Source organism: Equus caballus, chromosome 15 (assembly GCF_041296265.1).
Source record: "Equus caballus isolate H_3958 breed thoroughbred chromosome 15, TB-T2T, whole genome shotgun sequence".
NCBI lineage: Eukaryota > Metazoa > Chordata > Mammalia > Perissodactyla > Equidae > Equus > Equus caballus.
The window spans coordinates 94671710-94690836 of record NC_091698.1 but is presented as its reverse complement, the minus strand read 5'-3'; the positions used below and the strand labels follow the sequence as shown (position 1 = coordinate 94690836).

Below are 19127 nucleotides of genomic sequence, written 5' to 3'. Positions count from 1 at the left end.
TTTTATTTTAATCATCATTACAACAGCTGGAACGTTGGCCAAGAATATGTAACTCAGCAGTGAAAAGTAGAAAGCTTTTCCTCTAAAAGCAGGAATAAGACAAGGTGCCCACTTTTGCCACTTTTATTCAACATTGTATTGGAAATCCTAGCCAGAGGAATTAGTTAAGAAAAAGAAACAAAAGGCATACAAATTGGGAAGGCAGAAGTAAAACTATCTCTATTTACAGATGATATGATATATACAGAAAACCCTAAAGGATCCAGCAGAAAACTGTTTGAACCAATAAACAAATTCAGCAAAGCTGCAGGATACAAAATTAAAATACAAAAATCAGTTGCATTTCTATACACTAACAGCAAACTATCAGAAAAAGAAATTAAGAAAACGGTCCCATTTACTACAGGATCAAAAAGAATAAAACACTTAGGAATAAATTTAACCACAGAGGTGAGAGAACTGTACACTAAAAATTTAAAACACTGATGAAAGAAATTGAAGAAGACACAAATAAGTAGAAAGATTTTCCATGTTCATGGATTGAAAGAATTAATATTGTTAAAATGTCCATGAGACCTGGCCCTATGATGTAGTGGTTAAGCTCAGCACACTCCACTTCAGCAACCCCGATTCACGGGTTCGGATCCCAGGCATGGACCTATACCACTCGTCAGCCATGCTGTGGCAGTGATGCACATATAAAGTGGAGGAAGACTGGCACAATGTTAGCTCAGGGCTAATCTTCCTCAGCAAAATAAAAAACAAAAAAAAAGTTCATGCCATCCAAAGTGATCTGTAGATTCAATGCAATTCCTACCAAAATTCTAATGCCATTTTTCACAGAAATAGAAAAAAATTCCAAAATTTATATGGTACCACAAAAGACCCCAAGTAGCCAGAGCAATCCTGAGAAAGAAGAACAAAGCTAGAAGCATCACACTTCCTGATTCCAAAATATATTACAAAGATATAATAATTAAGACAGTATGGTATTGGCATAAAAACAGGAACACAGATCAATGAAACAGAATAGAGAGGCCAGAAATAAACCCATGCATACATGGTTGATTAATTTACAACAAAGGAGCCAAGAATATACAACAGGGAAAGGATACTTTCTTCAACAAATAATGCTGAGAAAACCAGATGGCCACAGGCAAAAGAATAAAACTGGGCCCCTAACTTATACCATATACAAAAATCAACTTTAAATGGATGAAAGACTTGAACATAAGACCTGAAACCTTAAAACTCCTATAAGAAAATACAGGGGGGGAAGCTCCTTGACATTGGTCTTAGCAACGATATTTTTGATTTGACACCAAAAACAAAGGAAACAAAAGCAAAAATAAACAAGTGGGAGTAGATCAAACCAAAAACCTTCTGCGCAGCAAAGAAAAACCACCAACAAAATGAAAAGGCAACCTATGGAATGGCAGCAAATATTTGGAAACCACAGATCTGATAAAGGGTTAATATCCAAAACATACAAGGAACTTGTAACTCAATAGCAACAAAGCAACTGACTCAAAAAACGTGGAAAGGACCTGAACAGACATTTTCCCAAAGAACACACACAAATGGCCAACAGGTACATGAAAAGGTGCTCAACATCACTAATCATCAGGAAAATGCAAATCAAAATCACAGTGCGGTATCACCTCATACCTGTTAGGATGGCTATTATCAAAAAGAAAACAGATAACACATGCTGGCAAGGACGTGGAGAAAAGGGAACCCTGTGTGCTGGTGGTAGGAATGTAAACTGGTACGGCCACTATGGAAAACAGTGTGGAGGTTCCTGAAGAAATGAAAAACAGAACTACCACACGATCCAGCATTCCCTCTTCTGAGTACATATCCAAAGGAAATGAAACCATAATCTAAAGAGACCCCTGTACTTCCATGTTTATTGCAGCATTATTCACAATATCCAAAGTATGAAAAACACCTAAGTGTCAATCAATGGATGAATGGATAAAGAAAATGTGATACACACACACAGTGAAATATTATTCAGCCTTAAAAAAAGAAAGAAATCCTGTCATTTGCGACAACATGGATGAAGCTAGAGGGCACTGTGCTAAATGAAATAAGCCAGACCCAGAAAGACAACTACTGCATGATGTCACTTATATGTGGAACCTTAAAAAAAAAAAAAGGCAAACTCATAGAAACAGAGAAAATAGAGAGAGGTTAGTAAAAGAGTATAAACTTTCAGTTACAAGACGAATAAGATCTGAAGATCTAATGTATAACATGGTGACTCCAGTTGATAATACTGTATTGTGTAACTGAAATTTGCTGAGAGCAGGACTTAAATGTCCTCACACACAAAAAAAGGTAAATTTGTGAGGTGATAACTGTGTTAATTAACTCAATGGGGGAAAATCCTTTCACAATGTATATGTACAGCAAATCATCACATACACTTTAAATATCTTACAATTATACCTCAATGAAGATGAGGAAAAAAAAAAGAAAAAGGTGAATATCACTTAGTATGTGCTTCAGTCTACTCTGTTGCATGAGGTTTTAACTACACTGAAAAGCAGCCTAGCTAAATAATTACTTGGTAAGTTAGCGTCACTGGGTAGGCAGCACGGGCCACAGGAAGACGGCTGAGGAAGAGCTTTCGCAGCAGACAGTCTGCCTACACCAGTAATTCACTTGTGGCCCTTTTAATTGACCACATTATCGATTCTATTTACCTTCTTGTCTCAAATCTCTTCCCAAAACTTTTCAAAAGATACTTTCCTCTTGCTTCCTTGAATCTTTCGTGTAGCAATGTGATAACTAACAAAATACTATTTACATTAATAATAGGAACATGACTTTAACTTCCATCTCTATTTCTCATTTATATTAAAGCACCAGCTCAAATGTCCATTTATCTTTTGTTAATTAAAAACACTAATTAAAGGCTTCTCCTACTGGCAGCGATATTTAGAGTAGGAATTGTGCCTTCTCTCCAAACACCGCAATAAAACTTCTGAACTGCCCTTTCTAAAACAGAGATTTTTTTAATGTTAAATATCAGATCTTTGTACCGAAATTAGTTTAAATTGTCTCAGTTTCTTCAACTGCCTACATCTATATAGAATAATTAAAAATGAGTGGTTTCCTATTTCATTATATCTTTCAAATGTACAAGTGGTATTAAAATGAAAGTATCAAACTCTAGTGCATACACTCAAAATGTTCTGGATTAATACATATTCTTAAAGAAAAAATATCAACTCAATAAAAGATGAATTTGTAAACACTGCTCTTCCAACATTCAACAATTATTTACTGAATATTACATCCTTATGCTACATATTACCCGCCAGGCACTGCAGTACAGTAGGAGGAGCCAGCAATGAGCAAAACAAGCATAAATCTCGGCCCTCAAGGAGTTTAGGGTTCATTCTAGCCCACTGTGGTTTAGAAGTCTGACCCCTCAAAATAAATAAGTAATAGAAATCCATTCTCAAATCAAGAGAAAGACATCCTCAAAAACGTGGTTAACCGCATGAGGCAAAAAAAAACACTGCACAAGAATGTAGGACAGAAAACAGCCTCTGGAAAAACACTTTTTCTAAGCCAATACCCTTTATAAAAGAAAGTAAGTAATTTTTATTATCAATATACTCTTTGAAAGATATCATATGCCAAACAACCAGGAGTTGGTTATGTTGAATCATGTAAGTTTTGGGTATACTAAACCATAATTTAAAAAGAACCCATAGACCACTAATTATTAGCTCTGTGATTATGGATATAAAGAAATTAACAGAACAGCAGCCACCGCTATCACTTATCGAGTGCCCACAAAGTGACAATCACTGCCTGAGCTGTGTTATATCATATATATTCCCTCTAATACTGTCCAATCAGTGTTGCTGCCTTATAGTCTGAAAAGTGAAGAGAACAAAATGACCTAAATATTAGCCATATGGCTCCTATATAGGAAAGTAGATCCCTTTTTAGAAAATAGTAGCACTTAAGAGATACACATTTTAAAAGAGAAATATAATTGTTGCCAAATTTGAGTAGTAAAAAAGAAGGTTCTTTCTAAGATAATAAATAATTTGTAACCTGGCTACTTTTAAGTACCCTATATCCTGGTTTCTGTTTCTTCAATTGTCCAACTAAGCGCTTAGACAAAAGCCAACAAGAGGTAGTAAAAAAAGGTACCAGATCACCTGCTAACTCAAGCCCAAAGCCATCTCTGACACTGTCGAGGGGAGTTTGGTAAGCCATTTCTCTTGAGACTTTAATTTCTTCATCAATAAAACAGGCAGCATAATGCCAGTCATGCAAGCTTCCTGTGAGCACGTGAAAACACTTGTAAGCTACAAAGTGTTCACAATAATAAGAGGTTATTAGATCATCTCTATGAGGCCCTTCAGCTCTAAAATTATGGCACTACAGAATCTATACCCCATAATTACTGCTAGGGCCAGGAAGCATTGGGTACACATAAGATAACACACATAACATTCAGATATTTTATTGTAGGGCATTGATTTTAGAATACTAATTTCATAGTATTTTTAAAAAGTCCAAACAGTTAAAGATTCTGGTACAATATGTCACAAAGAAAGATCTAACCATTAGGAAATGAGTTGCTTCCTTCCCCCTCCTTCTGCTCAATCACAGAGGACACTGATGAGAACGAGAGAGAGCCAAGTTCCACACAAGAGAATAACCAACAGCAGTGAGTGAAGGTGACACACCTTCTGGAGTGCCCAGGGGTAAGAAAGAGTCAAAGGAAGATGGTCATTTTATACTGATTCAACAGAGCTAGATTTGCCTATTAATATAGCAAACCAACTAATAAAAACAGTATCTAATATGTGAAGGATATGGCACAAATGGAAGCATGGATATCAATCCCCAAACAATTCTTGTTCTAAATATGTGACAACAATCAACAAAAAACGAGTGTCTCTGGATCCTACACCCCAGCAAACTGGAGTGCTCCCGCAGTATCCTCCGATGCCTCCAGGACTTTGCACACGCTGCTCTCAGGCTGGCAACGCCCAGCCTTTCCCTTTCTGCTTGAGGAACTGAGGAACTCATACTTCCAAATCTAGAAGTAAATGCTCCCTCTTCGGCACCTCCACGGCACTTTGTATTACGTTCCAGAGGAGGTTACAAAATGTGTAATACTGTTCTGTTTACAGTTGCTTCTCTATCTGTCCCCCTGCTACACCATGGGCACTCGGAGGAAGTGCACTGCATTTTAGTCATCTATTTATTCTCAGCTCTAACACCACGCCTGGCTCAAAATAAGTGCTTGTTGACTGACTAAAAGAATAAATGAATACTGAAACTCCACATTATTGCTTAACTATAGTCAACAGGATTTTTAAAAAAGCAGTGAACCCTTTAAAATTTGTTAAAGATAAAGTTATTATTTAGATAGTATTAAGGATAATGGGGAAAAGATACATAGAGAAAAGCAAAGTAATGCTCTCAAGCATTAATACGGTAACAGAAAGACCAAAAGAGGCAACATAGTAAATTAGAAAGAACAAAGTACATGGCAGAGGCCAAGTCATTTAGTCTTGCATATGTTTGTCAGTCTACAAAATGAAGACAACTCCACGAAATGACTAAGAGAATGCTAACTGGAAAACAGTGTAGACATACAACGGATTAAAAATGAAAATGACTGGGCCCGCCCCGTGGCTGAGTGGTTAAGTCTGCGCACTCCACTTTGGCGGCCCAGGATTTCACCAGTTCGAATCCTGGGCGCGGACATGGCGCTGCTCATCGAGCCACGCTGAGGCGGCATCCCACATGCCACAACTAGAAGGACCCACAACTAAAAGTACACAACTATGTACCGGGGGGCTTTGGGGAGAAAAAGGAAAAATAAAATCTTTAAAAAAAAAAAAATGAAAATGACTTTGTAGACATAAAGAGCAGTGCTATTGCTCAAGTCTCCAGATAGACTGCCAAATCAAACCAGAACACATGATTTAGTTGAAGTCAGTGGAAGAGAATTAAGTAGAACTCCAAATTTAAAATATATTAAATACAAATGCAACAATAGAACGCTCATTATATTTCTTACAATTTCTATATTTCTTACAGTTTCTCTCGGTTTAGTTACGAAACTGAAGAAATGGAAAAATTAGGTTTTTGATTCTCCCCAAAACTGGAAAGAGTATGATTTGATGTTCCCAAGTAGGTCAAGCTCTTGTGAGAGCCATACAGAGAGAGCAAATATAACCATCTCCCTCAGAGGCACTTCCTAAGCGGATCCCTTATACTCAGGACGAAACCGTCAAATGTCCTTGCCATGGATTCATGTCTTTCCCACTGAGGAACAAAAGAGTATAATAATGGTAGTTGAAGCCCAGGATCAATGTGGCTCATTTCCTCTTGATGCATCAGTAATCTCAGATTTAGGGAGAAATTTTTTTAAATTTTAAAACAAACGAAAAGGATATATTATGACAAGGATACAAAACTCACAAGATAAAATTAGAAACTTCCAAGATATATAATATTTCCAGAAGATTTCGTTGGGCTACCTTCCCAGACCCAAGAGGACTGGGTTCATTCTTTAAATTTTTTTTTTAATTTTCTTTATTGAGATAAGAATGATACATAGTAAAAATACACAAATTTTCAGCGCACAGCTCCATGAATTCTTACTACTGCATATACCCACACAGTATCTACGAGCACACCCAGATGAAGCTCTGTAACATTCAAGCTTCATTCCATTTTGCCCTTAAAGGTACTCTGAGCAAATGTTTAAGAAACACAAAGTTAAGCCGATTGGCATTACCTGTTCTTGTCCCTGATGACTATAAAACTTGACACTTAACATCCTTAATAATCCCAGTGTCTTTGGTACCTACAAAATAAATGCAGATCATACAAAGAAAGATTAATGGAATGCTTCCTCATTGTAAAAAGTCCTTTTATCATGATATAAAAACTAAAGCAAACCTAGTATTTTAAGAAATGGTTAAGAAAATCATCAATAAGTGTCAAAGATCTTGGTGAGGCTGTTTTTATTTGAAGGAAAAAAAAATCCACCAGGTAGTAAATTTTACAAAATATAGCCACAATCAAATGCTTTTTAAATACACAAATAACACGTCCAATACAATCTATTCAAATTAGAATCCACTTCAAGCTCTTCTCAAATGAGCTTGTCCCAGGTTACCATTTTATCCGAACGTCACCACGGAAAAGGTCAAAGCTTCCAACAGAAATTTCATACATTATGGAATTGACCCTACCCTATACTTGGAAACTACCAGAAAAAAAGGTCATCATTTAAAAACCACTGTTTGAAATAATCTAACACAAGACTATTTTTATCTCTAGATTTAAGAAATACACTTACAAAAGCAAGAGGGGGCAATGAGTATAATAAAAAATAAAAAGGAAAATAACAAGTGTTGTTGAAGATGTAGAGAATTTGGAACCCTGAAACTTTGCTAGTAGGAACATAAAATGGTACAGCTGCTGTGGAAAATAGTTTGGTAGTTCCTCAAAAAGTTAAACATAGATTTACTATATGACCCAGCAATTCCATCCTAGGTTTTTACGAAAAGAATTGAAAACAAGTATTCAAACAAATACTTGTACAAGGATGTTCATAGCAACACTATTCACAAAAGCCAAAAAGTGGAAACAACCTAAATGTCCTTTAACTAAAGAATGGATAAACAAAATGTAGTTATATCCATACCATGGAATAGCATTCAGTCATAAAAAGGAATGAAGTACTGATATATGCTACAACTTAAAAGAACTTCAAAAATATGATGCTAAATGAAAGAATCCAAATATAAAAGGTCATGTACTATATGATTCCACTTCTATGAAACATTCAGAATAGGTAAAGCCATAGAAACAGAAGGTATACTAGTGGTTGCCGGGAGTTAGGGGGCGAGGAGAATAGGGAGTGACTGCTTAATGGGCATGGGGTTTCCTTTTTGGGGTGATGAAAAAAATGTCTTGGAACTAACAGAGTGGTGATGGTTGCACAACATTGTGAATGTACTAAATGCCGATGAATTGTACACTTTAAAATGGTTAATGGTTAATTTCATGTTACAATAATTTACCTTAATTTAAAAGAAAAAGGCAAAGGAGGATATTGTTTTGTTGAGGTTAAAAATTTTCCTACCAGAACTTTTGAGTAGCTGAAGACAGCAGAGATGGCCTAACTCCATATGTCCTAACATTTCCTCCAAAACTAGACAGAACAAGAAGGAAAAAATAAATCTATATGAAAACCACACCCTCAGCTTAACTTAAAGATAGAGGATAACCCAAACTTCAAAATAACTCCAAGTAGAAAGAGAAAAATCACCAAATCCCAGGGTGTCACCTCCACTTCTGTTGCCAACCCCATATCCCCACCCACCCCACCCAGGCCAACCACAAGGCGAGCAAAAGCAGACTGAAAAAATACTGCAGGGCCAAGGGAGGACAGACGAGGGAAGCTAGCAAAGGGGTCTGAGGTCTAGCTATAACCACTGCCAAAAACTGTAACCCATGAGAACTTTCCAGAAATAGAAAAAGATCTGAATCTATACATTAAAAGAGCCAGTGGGTAACTGGGAAAACTAACTCAGAATAATCAACTCCAAGAAATATCCTAGAAAGCTATTAGATTTCAAAGATTAAAAATCCTCAAGGCCTCCAAGTAAAACAGCCAAATAACATACAAAGGGGAAATAATTTGAGTTACATTAGATTTTTCAAATTCCACATACAAAGTAAAGTAATAATAGAGTAGTGGTTTTTTAAAGTTTGGTGAAAGAAAGGGTAAACCAAGGATTTTATACCCAGACACATTTTTGCTTCAAATATGCAGGCTATGGAAAAACAACTTTCAACATATAAGAACCTAAGGAACTCTTCACCTATGAGCCTTTCTCAAAACATCTACCAGAGGATAATTTCATCCAAGCAAGAGATGACTGGGAAAATTTCAACAAAAGAAGTGACAGGGAGCATTTAAAAATGTATAAATGGACATCTAAGACTAAAGAGAGGTGAGGACCAGGTTAAACTAATGTGTAAATATTCTGTGTTTTGACAAAGTAGAAATAACACAACTTAAAAAGGGAGGAGAAAGGAAAGGAAAAGAGGAAAATAAACTGATTTTTATATGAGCAATTAGTAGGAACCAAAGAATACCAATAAAACTGATAAGCTGGTAAAAATATTGGAGGCACTATAACATCAATAAGATAATGATGGAGGTAAAATAAGAAATGATGGAGGTAAATCCCCATTGAACTGAATTCCAAAGAGAACGGAAAGAGAGGAACTGGAAACAAGTATAGACAACTGTGGAATATGCTGGACAAAGGGAAGGAAATGGGGTGGGAGTAGGACTTAGTGGGGTCTAAATCCCCCCAAAAGTAAAGAGTTTTACGATGGAAAAAAATAGAATATTGTCTGCTGATAAATCTAATAGACAGCAAAATTCATGATGTAGGACAAATACCCTTCAACAAGCAAGTGTGAGATCTAGTGGATGCACGGACGGGCGGCTTAGCTGTGCAAGGACAGCTCATCCATAGCCAGCGAAAAGATATGGTGTGCAGGCACAGATGCAGGCAGGACCTTACGGAAGTACTCTTCAGATTACCTCTATTTTCTCAGGGAAAGAGGATTCCTCAGAGAAACAGGATTCCAAAAAGCGTGTGTTCTGTCCACAACAACAGTCTAAAAAGCAGCAGCATCAATAACATAAAGTGTAGTCAGTTTTGTTCATTTTTATACTTTTTCTAAAATTTTAACCTTAAAAATACAAATAGATACTAATGATTAACACTGTAGATCGTTTCACCTAGAGGACCTCATCTGACCCTGGTAAAAGCCTTCATACACAAGTAGTAGGTGAAGAGCTAGAATTCCAGTCCCAGGCTTCCGACTCCTGAGCTCAGGTTCTCTCCTTTCTCCCAGCTACTGAACTCTAACTTGGTATCTGTTAAGCTTATTGCCCTTATTTGTGAACACCGCTGTCTCTTCCAATACAGTAAACCCCTTGAGGGCTGCTACCTTTATATTCCTAATACCTGGAGCTGTGGTTCAACGTTGAACAAATGAATAAATAAAACTATCTCACATTTTAATTTGGAAACTTTGGTCAATGCATATATTGGATTTTCCATAGTCTCTTTTACAACCTAGCAGCCTTGTGAGAGACTAGATACATATACGTCAGCAGCATTTTTCAGTCAATATCCACCCCAACGCAATAGCAACCTTAAACAAACAACAAGAGGAGGTTCAAGGAGGACAATATCTTCCACCTGACAAAAGGAAGTAATCCTATAACTTCGAATTGCTTTGAGCTAGCGCAAGGCTATGTAGAATGATCATAAGTTTAGCTGCAAGACACATTTAAAAGCTACTAACGTAATTAAAATATGCTTGCAGCATTTCAAGAAGTGAATCAGACAGCAGAGCATTCAATTTGCAATTCAATATTTTCCCCCACTTATTCTGCTGGAGCACAAGCAATTTTCTTTTAAGAGACTCCAACACGAAAGCTTCAGGCCAGAGAGGGAAGAACCGTATATAGCAGAGCAGATTCCAACACTTCGGTAAGGAGCAAAGTGAAAACACAAGAGAATTCAAGGAAGTCAAGGTGAAAAAAAGACTTCATGATATGCGACAGTACTCTGCGACTTTCCCTTCCCCAGCCCACTCTGTCACAAATACACTTGAGTACAGTGTCCTGAAACAGACTCCAGAGTTTGCCCACTTTATCTCCTTGTATCCTCCACATTTAGCTACTTTTTCTTTTTTTCCCTCAATCTTTAAATATTATGACAAATTTCATAGCTACTGAAAAGCTGAAACGATTTTACATGAAACACCGGTATACCTTTCAGCTGGGTTCACCAATGATTAAACTTTTGCCACATTTGCTGTATCTGTGTGTATGTATACATACTTTTTTTAAAATTAGTCTTTGACTGAACCATTTAAAAATAAGCTGCATACTTCACACTTAGACAGAGTCAAGAGATAAAATTGTTCAAACTCTTTCCAAGATCTGCCCTGATATATCTCACATACAAAACTACAAGCTGGGTACAAACTAAATTAGAGAGACACGACTAAATTCCTGCAAATATGAAATAGTATGTCCAATGTGCATCAGCAACTCCTACCTCACTTCTTTTTTTAAGAAATGATGGGGTAAACATCATAGCATGAATTTGACAGTGCCAATAACATGAATATAACTCCCTCTGGGGAGTGGGGGAAGGAGCTAGAAGATCTGGTTCCACTTGTGTCCCTATTTTCAGTTGTTGAGATCTCAAAAGGCCTTAGGCTCCTTATCTGAGACATGTGGCTAATACTACTCAAACTGGACTCCTCACTGGGTCCTGCAGAGAGAATAAATGGGTGCTAGAATGAATAGATGGATAATGAATGGAAGAAAAAGCACAGAGCTCAGTACTATCTAACTCTATCTACAAATACAAACTGTTTTAAGGTCTGGTGCCCTATAAACTAATAAATCGACCTAATTTTTTGAAAAAACTACTACTTTGTTGGGTTAAGTTCACAATCTCATATTTGAGTATATGCTAAAAGCTAAAGGAAAAAAATAGTGGAAGCTTTCTATAATCGCTAATGATTTCTTTTCAAAAGTACTTCATTATTTCCTTTTCAACCTCAAAACCTTTAACCATTCATTGTTTTAGAGAATTATTTTAAAATCAATATATTTTAAGACAGAAATAATGGACAAAAACATTCATTATAGGAAGAAACAGCATAGCACATTCACTTGTGTTATGTTTCTCTTTAATTTCTTGGTTTCTTCCCTCACTCAAAAAAAATTCTTTGAGTGCCCGTTACAAATCAGGCAGTGTGCTAAGCACAGGTGCATAATTATGAGCAAGTACTTGTTTTCATGCAGTTTACACAAGAAACAAAGATATATAATGTTACAGAATGGCCAATACAGTAGACACAATTAGTATTCACCTTTATGTAGTTTTTCTCACCTTTCTGGACACAGAGAAAACTACTTTCCAGGTCCCTTGAAGGTAGGAGGGGCCACATGATTGTTACAACAAACGAACTGTGAGCAAAAGCAATGTTGGTTCTGGTGTAAGACAGTAAAAAGTTGTACCTTTAGCCCTCTCTTCCCCTCCCTAAAGCCATAAATTGACATAGTGAGACCTCAAGAGGTCACTAGCCTCCACTGATGCTTTAATCATCATTTGGAACAAGCTGTCCAGGGATTCATGGTAGCAACAGTAGGATTTGCCACAAATAAGGAATAAATTTTTACGTTGTCACCTACAGAAATGTCAGGATTTTCCATTTATTTATGTGACCATTTTATTATTACATCAAAGCCTAGCCTATACTGACTGACACAGCATAAAGGAGTGCCTGATACAAAAGAGAAGCTCGATTACAGAACGAATAAGTGAATGGATGGATGAAGAGTCCACACAAATATGTAACAAAATGGAAGGAAGTATACCACGGTTGTTAACAGGGGAACTTCTGCCAGAGTTTATACCCTAATTCTGCCCCTTGCTAGCTGGGTGACCCAGAGCAAGTTACTTAATTACACTTGCCTTCCCTCATCAATAGACTCCGGCTAGCAACAATATCTACCTCAAAGGGTTACTGAGAGTTAAACGAACTAATAAACGTAACAGCACTCAGAACAGTTGCCAGCACATAAAAAGTGCTTGATAAATGTTAATGTCTAAATAAGCAAATGCGAGTAACAGGACTGTTAGGTTGCTTTTCTAATATGTGCAAATATTGTTACTAAAAATGAGACCAAGTTAAATACAATATGCTTTGGATACACTAGATATTTGAAAGAAATACTAAAATTTTGCTAGCAAGAAGTCACCTTCCTCATTTAAAACAAATGATTTCCTTCTCTATATCTTACAAAGAGCTTCCCTGTCTGAGACCTCTTAGCAAAGTGAAATGCCATAACCAATACTTACTGCAGTGACCCTGTCTCCACCATTAGTAACCTGCTTATAATACGGTGATCCTGAAAGAACTCTCCAGGCAGAAAGGCCAGAGCTAGAAGCTTTTGATGTGCCCACTTCAGCAGTTTCACAACCACCAACCAGTAAAAGTCTAAAAGAGAAAAATAAAAAATTAATAAATTGCATTTATGAACTACATTAAAACAAAGAGAGCAGAAACAGTCACCTTCACAAGGACAACTACAGTCAAATTACTATATACCAACCTAGAGGGTAAAATATTTTAGAGGAAACAATCAAAAAGAAATGAGATGGTTTTTCAACTAGAATTTCACCTTCACTCACACAGAGGCAAGGCTTAAGTATTCAAGCACCTAAAACCCAGACAGGAACTTAGAAATGAGAAAAAGTGCTTTAAAGTTGACCATTGAATATCAAAGAAACTGAGAGCATCCACACCAATAAACTTTAATAAACAGATGGGTCGCCTCCCCCAGATACAAGTAGATTAACTACAGCAGTGCACTGGATGCAGTGAGGGCACGATTACAGATGTGAGGAGGAAATGACAACTGGGAACACTGCGGAGGGAACACAACTGTGCAGTAATCACGATATTGAAACAAGACTGCAGGAGGATAGCTGCACATTAGGACAGGCTCACTTTCCTGTTTGCTATACTTCATCAGCAATTAGAGGTCAGTTACCAACAGAGCAAAGAGCCTAACATATACCGAAAGTCAAAGACTATGCAACCACTGTACAAACTAAGCTGATTAATAATGGAACCCAAACGATCATGGCTTTTAAAGTTATGTTTTTAAAATTATATTCTGTAAATCTGGCAGGAAACTGTATAAGAGATATCGTAATCCCTGTCTGAAAAAGAAAAAAGTTTGAAAGTAGAAATTCTGTTATATTAAAGGGAATACTACAATTACCAGTGAATTATTTCTTGTTCCCAATGACAATAAGGTGGTAAGAGTAACAGAAGAGAGAAGCCACAGACTTCCTAATGTCTGAATTTTTTGAAAAGTCCCTCCCCCATGCTTTGGAAATTTCCTGCTGCCTAAGAGAGAGAAAAAGACTTCAAAAGAGAGGTTTCACCAGTCATGTCCACATAATGCTCCCCACACACAATCTACCACTGTCCAAATGACACAAAACTATATCAAACTCCCTTTACGTCAATATGTATATTAAATCTGTCATCATCGGGCTCCTATTTTGTCAAAAAGAGGATGCAGTTCACCACATATATTAGTATTTACCTTTTTCTAGGCCACGCTCATAGAAAAGCAAAAAGATAAAAACTTTCAGTCTCTGCATAGAAAGCAAAAGGTGAAAGAAAACAACACTTCATAAGGTTCCTTAGAGCTAGCATATCAACAGATTGACTCAGTTATATGGTTATGTTAGCCAATGTTAAGTTTTAAAGTTATATAATTATAAATATAAGTACCTCATGATGTAACACCAGGAGCTCTCAATATTTCCCCTTCAAGACCAGTAGAAGTGTATGCTCAAGGGTAGTTGTAAAGAACTGTATTAGTGCAGAAAGCAACGCCTGTCCCCTGTGAATTCTGCTCGCCTTGTGTGACAGGCAGAATAATGGACCCCCCAACAGATATCCATGTCTTAATCTCTGGAACCTATGAACATGTATGTTACATGGATTTAAGGTTGCTAATCAACGACCTTAAAACAGGGAGATTATCCAAGATTATCCAGGTGGCCCAGTATCACCACAAGGGTCCTTAAAAGTGGAAGAGGGAGGCAGAGAGTCAGTGTCAGAGTGATGTGACGTGAGAGAGACTCAACTGGCCACTGCTGGCTTTGAAGGCAGAAGGGGCCACGAGCCAAGGAAGCGGGGCAGCCTCTAGAAGCAGGAAAAGGCAAGAAAACAGATTCTCCCCCTGAGCTCCAGAAACAACACAGCTCTGCTGTGTTTGATTGATTAAAATCAATGAAAATCTGTTGACTTTAGCTCAGTGAGACCCATTTCAGACTTCCCACCTCCAGAACTATAAGATAATAAGTTTGTTTAAGCACGATGGTCTAAACTGTTAGGCCATAGGAAACTAATATACACCTGTTTCCTTCCCAGCCCTAGAACTCAGATGACCGGTCAGATTAATTCCACCAACTGCTCTCTTCTCATTTGACCACTTGCTTTCTAACACCTGTTTCTGAACTAAGTTAAAAACAACAACAAAAACCTCATCTCTACCACATACAGCCAGACGTAAAACTTTCAAAACTGCATAAAATCCCTCTACGTTTAGCCATGGAGCTTAGCCTAATTCAAAATCTCAAAATTCATAGTGTAATATAAATGTGGTTTATTCACAGAAACAGAACTTGAGCCTTCACTCAAAGCCTTTCTCCCACTGCTTTTCCATATGGCTCTAACAATTGTACATCACAGCACATCGGAGTAACAAATTTTGAGAAGATGCCTTACAGCAACCCATTTGTGCTGTTTCTACCCTAGGCCAATCCTCAGAGCTAACACATAATTGACCCTGTTCACCAGGGCAAAAGAGAGTTGGGTCCACAGTCAAGCTAGAAATATGAGTATTACTTGCCTAGAGCACCCGTTCTGCTCAAATGATTCTTTTCCACCAAAATAATTTCCAAAAAAAGGGTATATCTAGTGCAGATAAAATCACATTATTCTTCCGGATCTAACTACCAATCTGAAGACACTACAGCTGATAAAAGAAAAACACTTTAAAACAACACTACAAAGATGCGATCTAAACAATGGGAAATCTAAAAAATCTAGACAGTAGGAAACTACAGAAAAAATGACCCGGTTTCTTCAGAACACAGTCACAGTCACATGCATATGCATGCACACATACACTCACTCAGAGCAAAAGAGCAAAAGACAGGAGAAAATGGAGAGCAGATTAAAAGAGAACACAGTCTGGATATGTGAGGATATTGACAAATCACTGTTAATTATCTTCAGATGTGATAACGGTTTCATGTTTATGTTTTTTAGAGTCCTTATTTTTTAGAAATACACACTGAAATATTTAGATGAAATAGTATGCTGTCCAGGATTTACTTCAAAATAATGCAGGAACAGGTGGGTGAAGGAATGGCTGGGGATAGAGATGAAATGAGATTGGCCATGAGCTGATCGTTAAACTGAATGACAGAAACAAGGGAGTCAGTATACTATTCTCTCTATGAACATGCTTCAAACTTCTCATAAGTAATTTTTTTTTCAAAACTCAATTTGTTAGGAAAAAGTCCTCTGAATAAATAGAACAAAACAGGTAAATTTTAATATTTACATTTCCAAATTTAATCACAACATTTTTTCAAACAGAAATCATGTGATTCATAAAACTCACCTTTAAAAATCAGTAACCTATAATTATCATAAAAATAAAAACTAATTGACAATTCTCAGGATACAGCAGATCCTGATAACTAAAATAGTTTTCCTCTGTTCAATGTGCAACATATATATTTCTATTAACAGTATAATTCTTTTCTCAAGGGATTGAGCATTATTATTTTATTTGCATTACTATGTCATGGAGAGGATGGGTGTCTTATCTAATTATAAGATTAAAAAATATACATATAAAACTTTAAGTTGCCTGACTAATGAAAGAGATACAGAGCTAACTGAGATTTCAGTTTATTATCTCCTGGTCTTGATACTAGAATACATTTCCTCTCTATGAATTCTGATAAATATCATGGCCATGCATAGATCAAATTGGCTACAACATGATAAGCTCCATTAATAACAAAAATGATTCAATATCTGCTTCCAAACAACCTTTCCTCCACTCATGCCAGACTGAAGGGTAGGTGGATAAAGAGGCAGAATGATGGAACTAATCAAGTCTTGTTCCCACCAGATGGTATGGCAGCTTTGGGACGCTGACGCTCCAACTACAAGAATGCACACGTGTTCACACATGCAAGCAGGCATGTGTGCTTATGTGTGTTTAAACGGGAGGAACAGAGACAACTTCATCAACGTATTCACAACATGGGTAACTGGTAGCTACTGTGTGTCAGACAATGTGCAGAGCCCTAAGTCCATGGAGATGCACAAGTATGCTCTCTGCATTCAGAATGCTTGCTCTCTAATTATGGGCAAATAAAAGGGAAGAACAGCTGGGAGTCTGGAATTAACTCGTGCAAAAGATGACAGCCCTATCTGAAGACAATAACCCAGTCTCCATTTACTGAAGGGTTATCTTCAGTTACACATGCCAAGGGGTATCAACCCCAATTCAAGATGTTAATTTGGCCCATTACCTTACTGTTTTACAGGACTCATATGTGACTAGGGCTAATCTACAAGTGACTAAGAAAAGGAAAGCAGGTTGAGAGTGATACCTGGCCTCATAAATAAACCTCCATCACGAACGCAGTGTCAGAATAGGCTTCCTGGGCAACACCAGCCAAAGTGAAGAGGAATCAAGTTCCACTGGTAAAACCATGTAACTGAAATGAAAATAGTCAGCAGGAAAAGAGGGGAGAAGTCTGCGGCACAGCACAGTATATGCAATAAATGTTTCCTGAGTGACTCATGAATTTAAGCTCCATCTTTCTCCTTAAGGCGCACAGAGTGAAAAGTGCTAGAGAGACTCCTCTTCCCCTGCCCGTCCTTATTCTTGCTGATCTGAGTGGCAAGATATAAGATGAGGCAGGGAGAAGGGAAGGGGCATGGCAACAGAGATGGGAGAAATGGGGGAAAGGGGTCACAAACCAAGAAAGAGGGCACTAGACAATGCTAAGCTGAGAATTCAGTAAAGGGAAGCATCAGGAAGAAAATTTCAAAATGTCTGTCAAAGACATAAAAGACATGAATAAAGAGAGAGAAATATCATGTTCTTTGACAGACTCTCAATATCTTAATGATGTCAATTCTTCTTAATCTATAAATTGAATGCAATTTCAAATAAAATCCCAACAGAATTTTTCAAAGAACTGAACAAACTGACGTAACGGAACTAGACAAACATAAAATTCGTACAGGATAGGAGAGCTTTGAGAAGAGTCAACTTGACTCACACTGATAATCTTTCCCTTTATGAGCTGTGCTTTGTGCATCTTGACCTGCAAATACCACCCTACTCTACTGTCATTAAGACATTCTCCTTCAAATTTGACCACATTAAAATCTTAAACTTCTATCCACAAAGTGAAAAGACAAACCACACACCAGGGGAAGTTATTTACAACACGTAAAACTAACAGTATTAGCAGACAGAATCTATAAAGTTCCCCACAAACCAGCCCAAACGGAAACTAGACAGAGAATAAGCAAGTCACAAAAGGAGGAATCCAAAAGCCAATAATGCAGACCAAAACAGCATAGATTTATGCCACGCACACTCTAGAATGTTTAGGGACACAGTAACTCCTACAAACTACTGGTGAGATTGGAGCAATCATTTTGGAGACTGACATGACAACATCTAATAGATGCACAAACCCAACAATCCCACAAACTGCATTCTAAGAGAACTCTGGAAAAAGTCTAACACAGGAATATTTATCTCTGGGAAAAGAACATTTTGTGCAGCAATATTTATAATGCAAGAAAATTAGAAATATTTTAAATGTTTAAAAGGTATGCATAAATAAATTCAATAAATTGTTCAGAGAAATATATACAGTATACAAGGAACAAATACAAAAACACATATTGGAAAGTCACATACCAATATGAGAGCAGTCGCCTCCAGAAAGGAGAAGTAAGACAAAGAAATGGAGGGAGGAAATTTTGTTTGTACTATTGTCTCTCTCTTACATTTATATATTTGTGTGTATGTACACACTCACATATCTTAATTAAAAAAGACAACCTTGGGGCTGGCCCTGTGGCCTGTTGGTTAAGTTCAGCACACTCTGCTTCAGCAGTTTGGGTGTGCAGGTTTGGATTCCAGGCACCAACCTACACCACTCGTTAGCCATGCTGTGGCGGTGACACACATATAAAGTGGAGGAAGACCAACAACAGATGCTAGCTCAGGGCTAATCTTCCTCAAGCAAAAAAAGAGCAAGATTGGCAACAGATGTTACTCAAGGTTAATCTTCTTCAGGAAAAAAAAAAAAAGACAATCTTAATATTTGTTAATTCTGGGTAGTAGTACTTAGGTGTTCATTACATCATACTCTGTA

At 37.2% G+C, this 19127-nt stretch overlaps 1 protein-coding gene across 1 annotated transcript in view; it reads right to left on the bottom strand.

Annotated features, from left to right (window-relative positions):
- NBAS (NBAS subunit of NRZ tethering complex) overlaps window positions 1-19127 on the bottom strand; it is a 331876-nt gene that overhangs the window by 261344 nt on the left and 51405 nt on the right. The window contains exons 10-11 of the mRNA XM_014731302.3: window positions 12975-13113; window positions 6791-6859 (exon numbers count right to left, since the gene is read on the bottom strand). Of these exons, the coding sequence (XP_014586788.2) occupies window positions 6791-6859; window positions 12975-13113 (208 nt within the window). The remainder of the gene's footprint in view (window positions 1-6790; window positions 6860-12974; window positions 13114-19127) is intronic.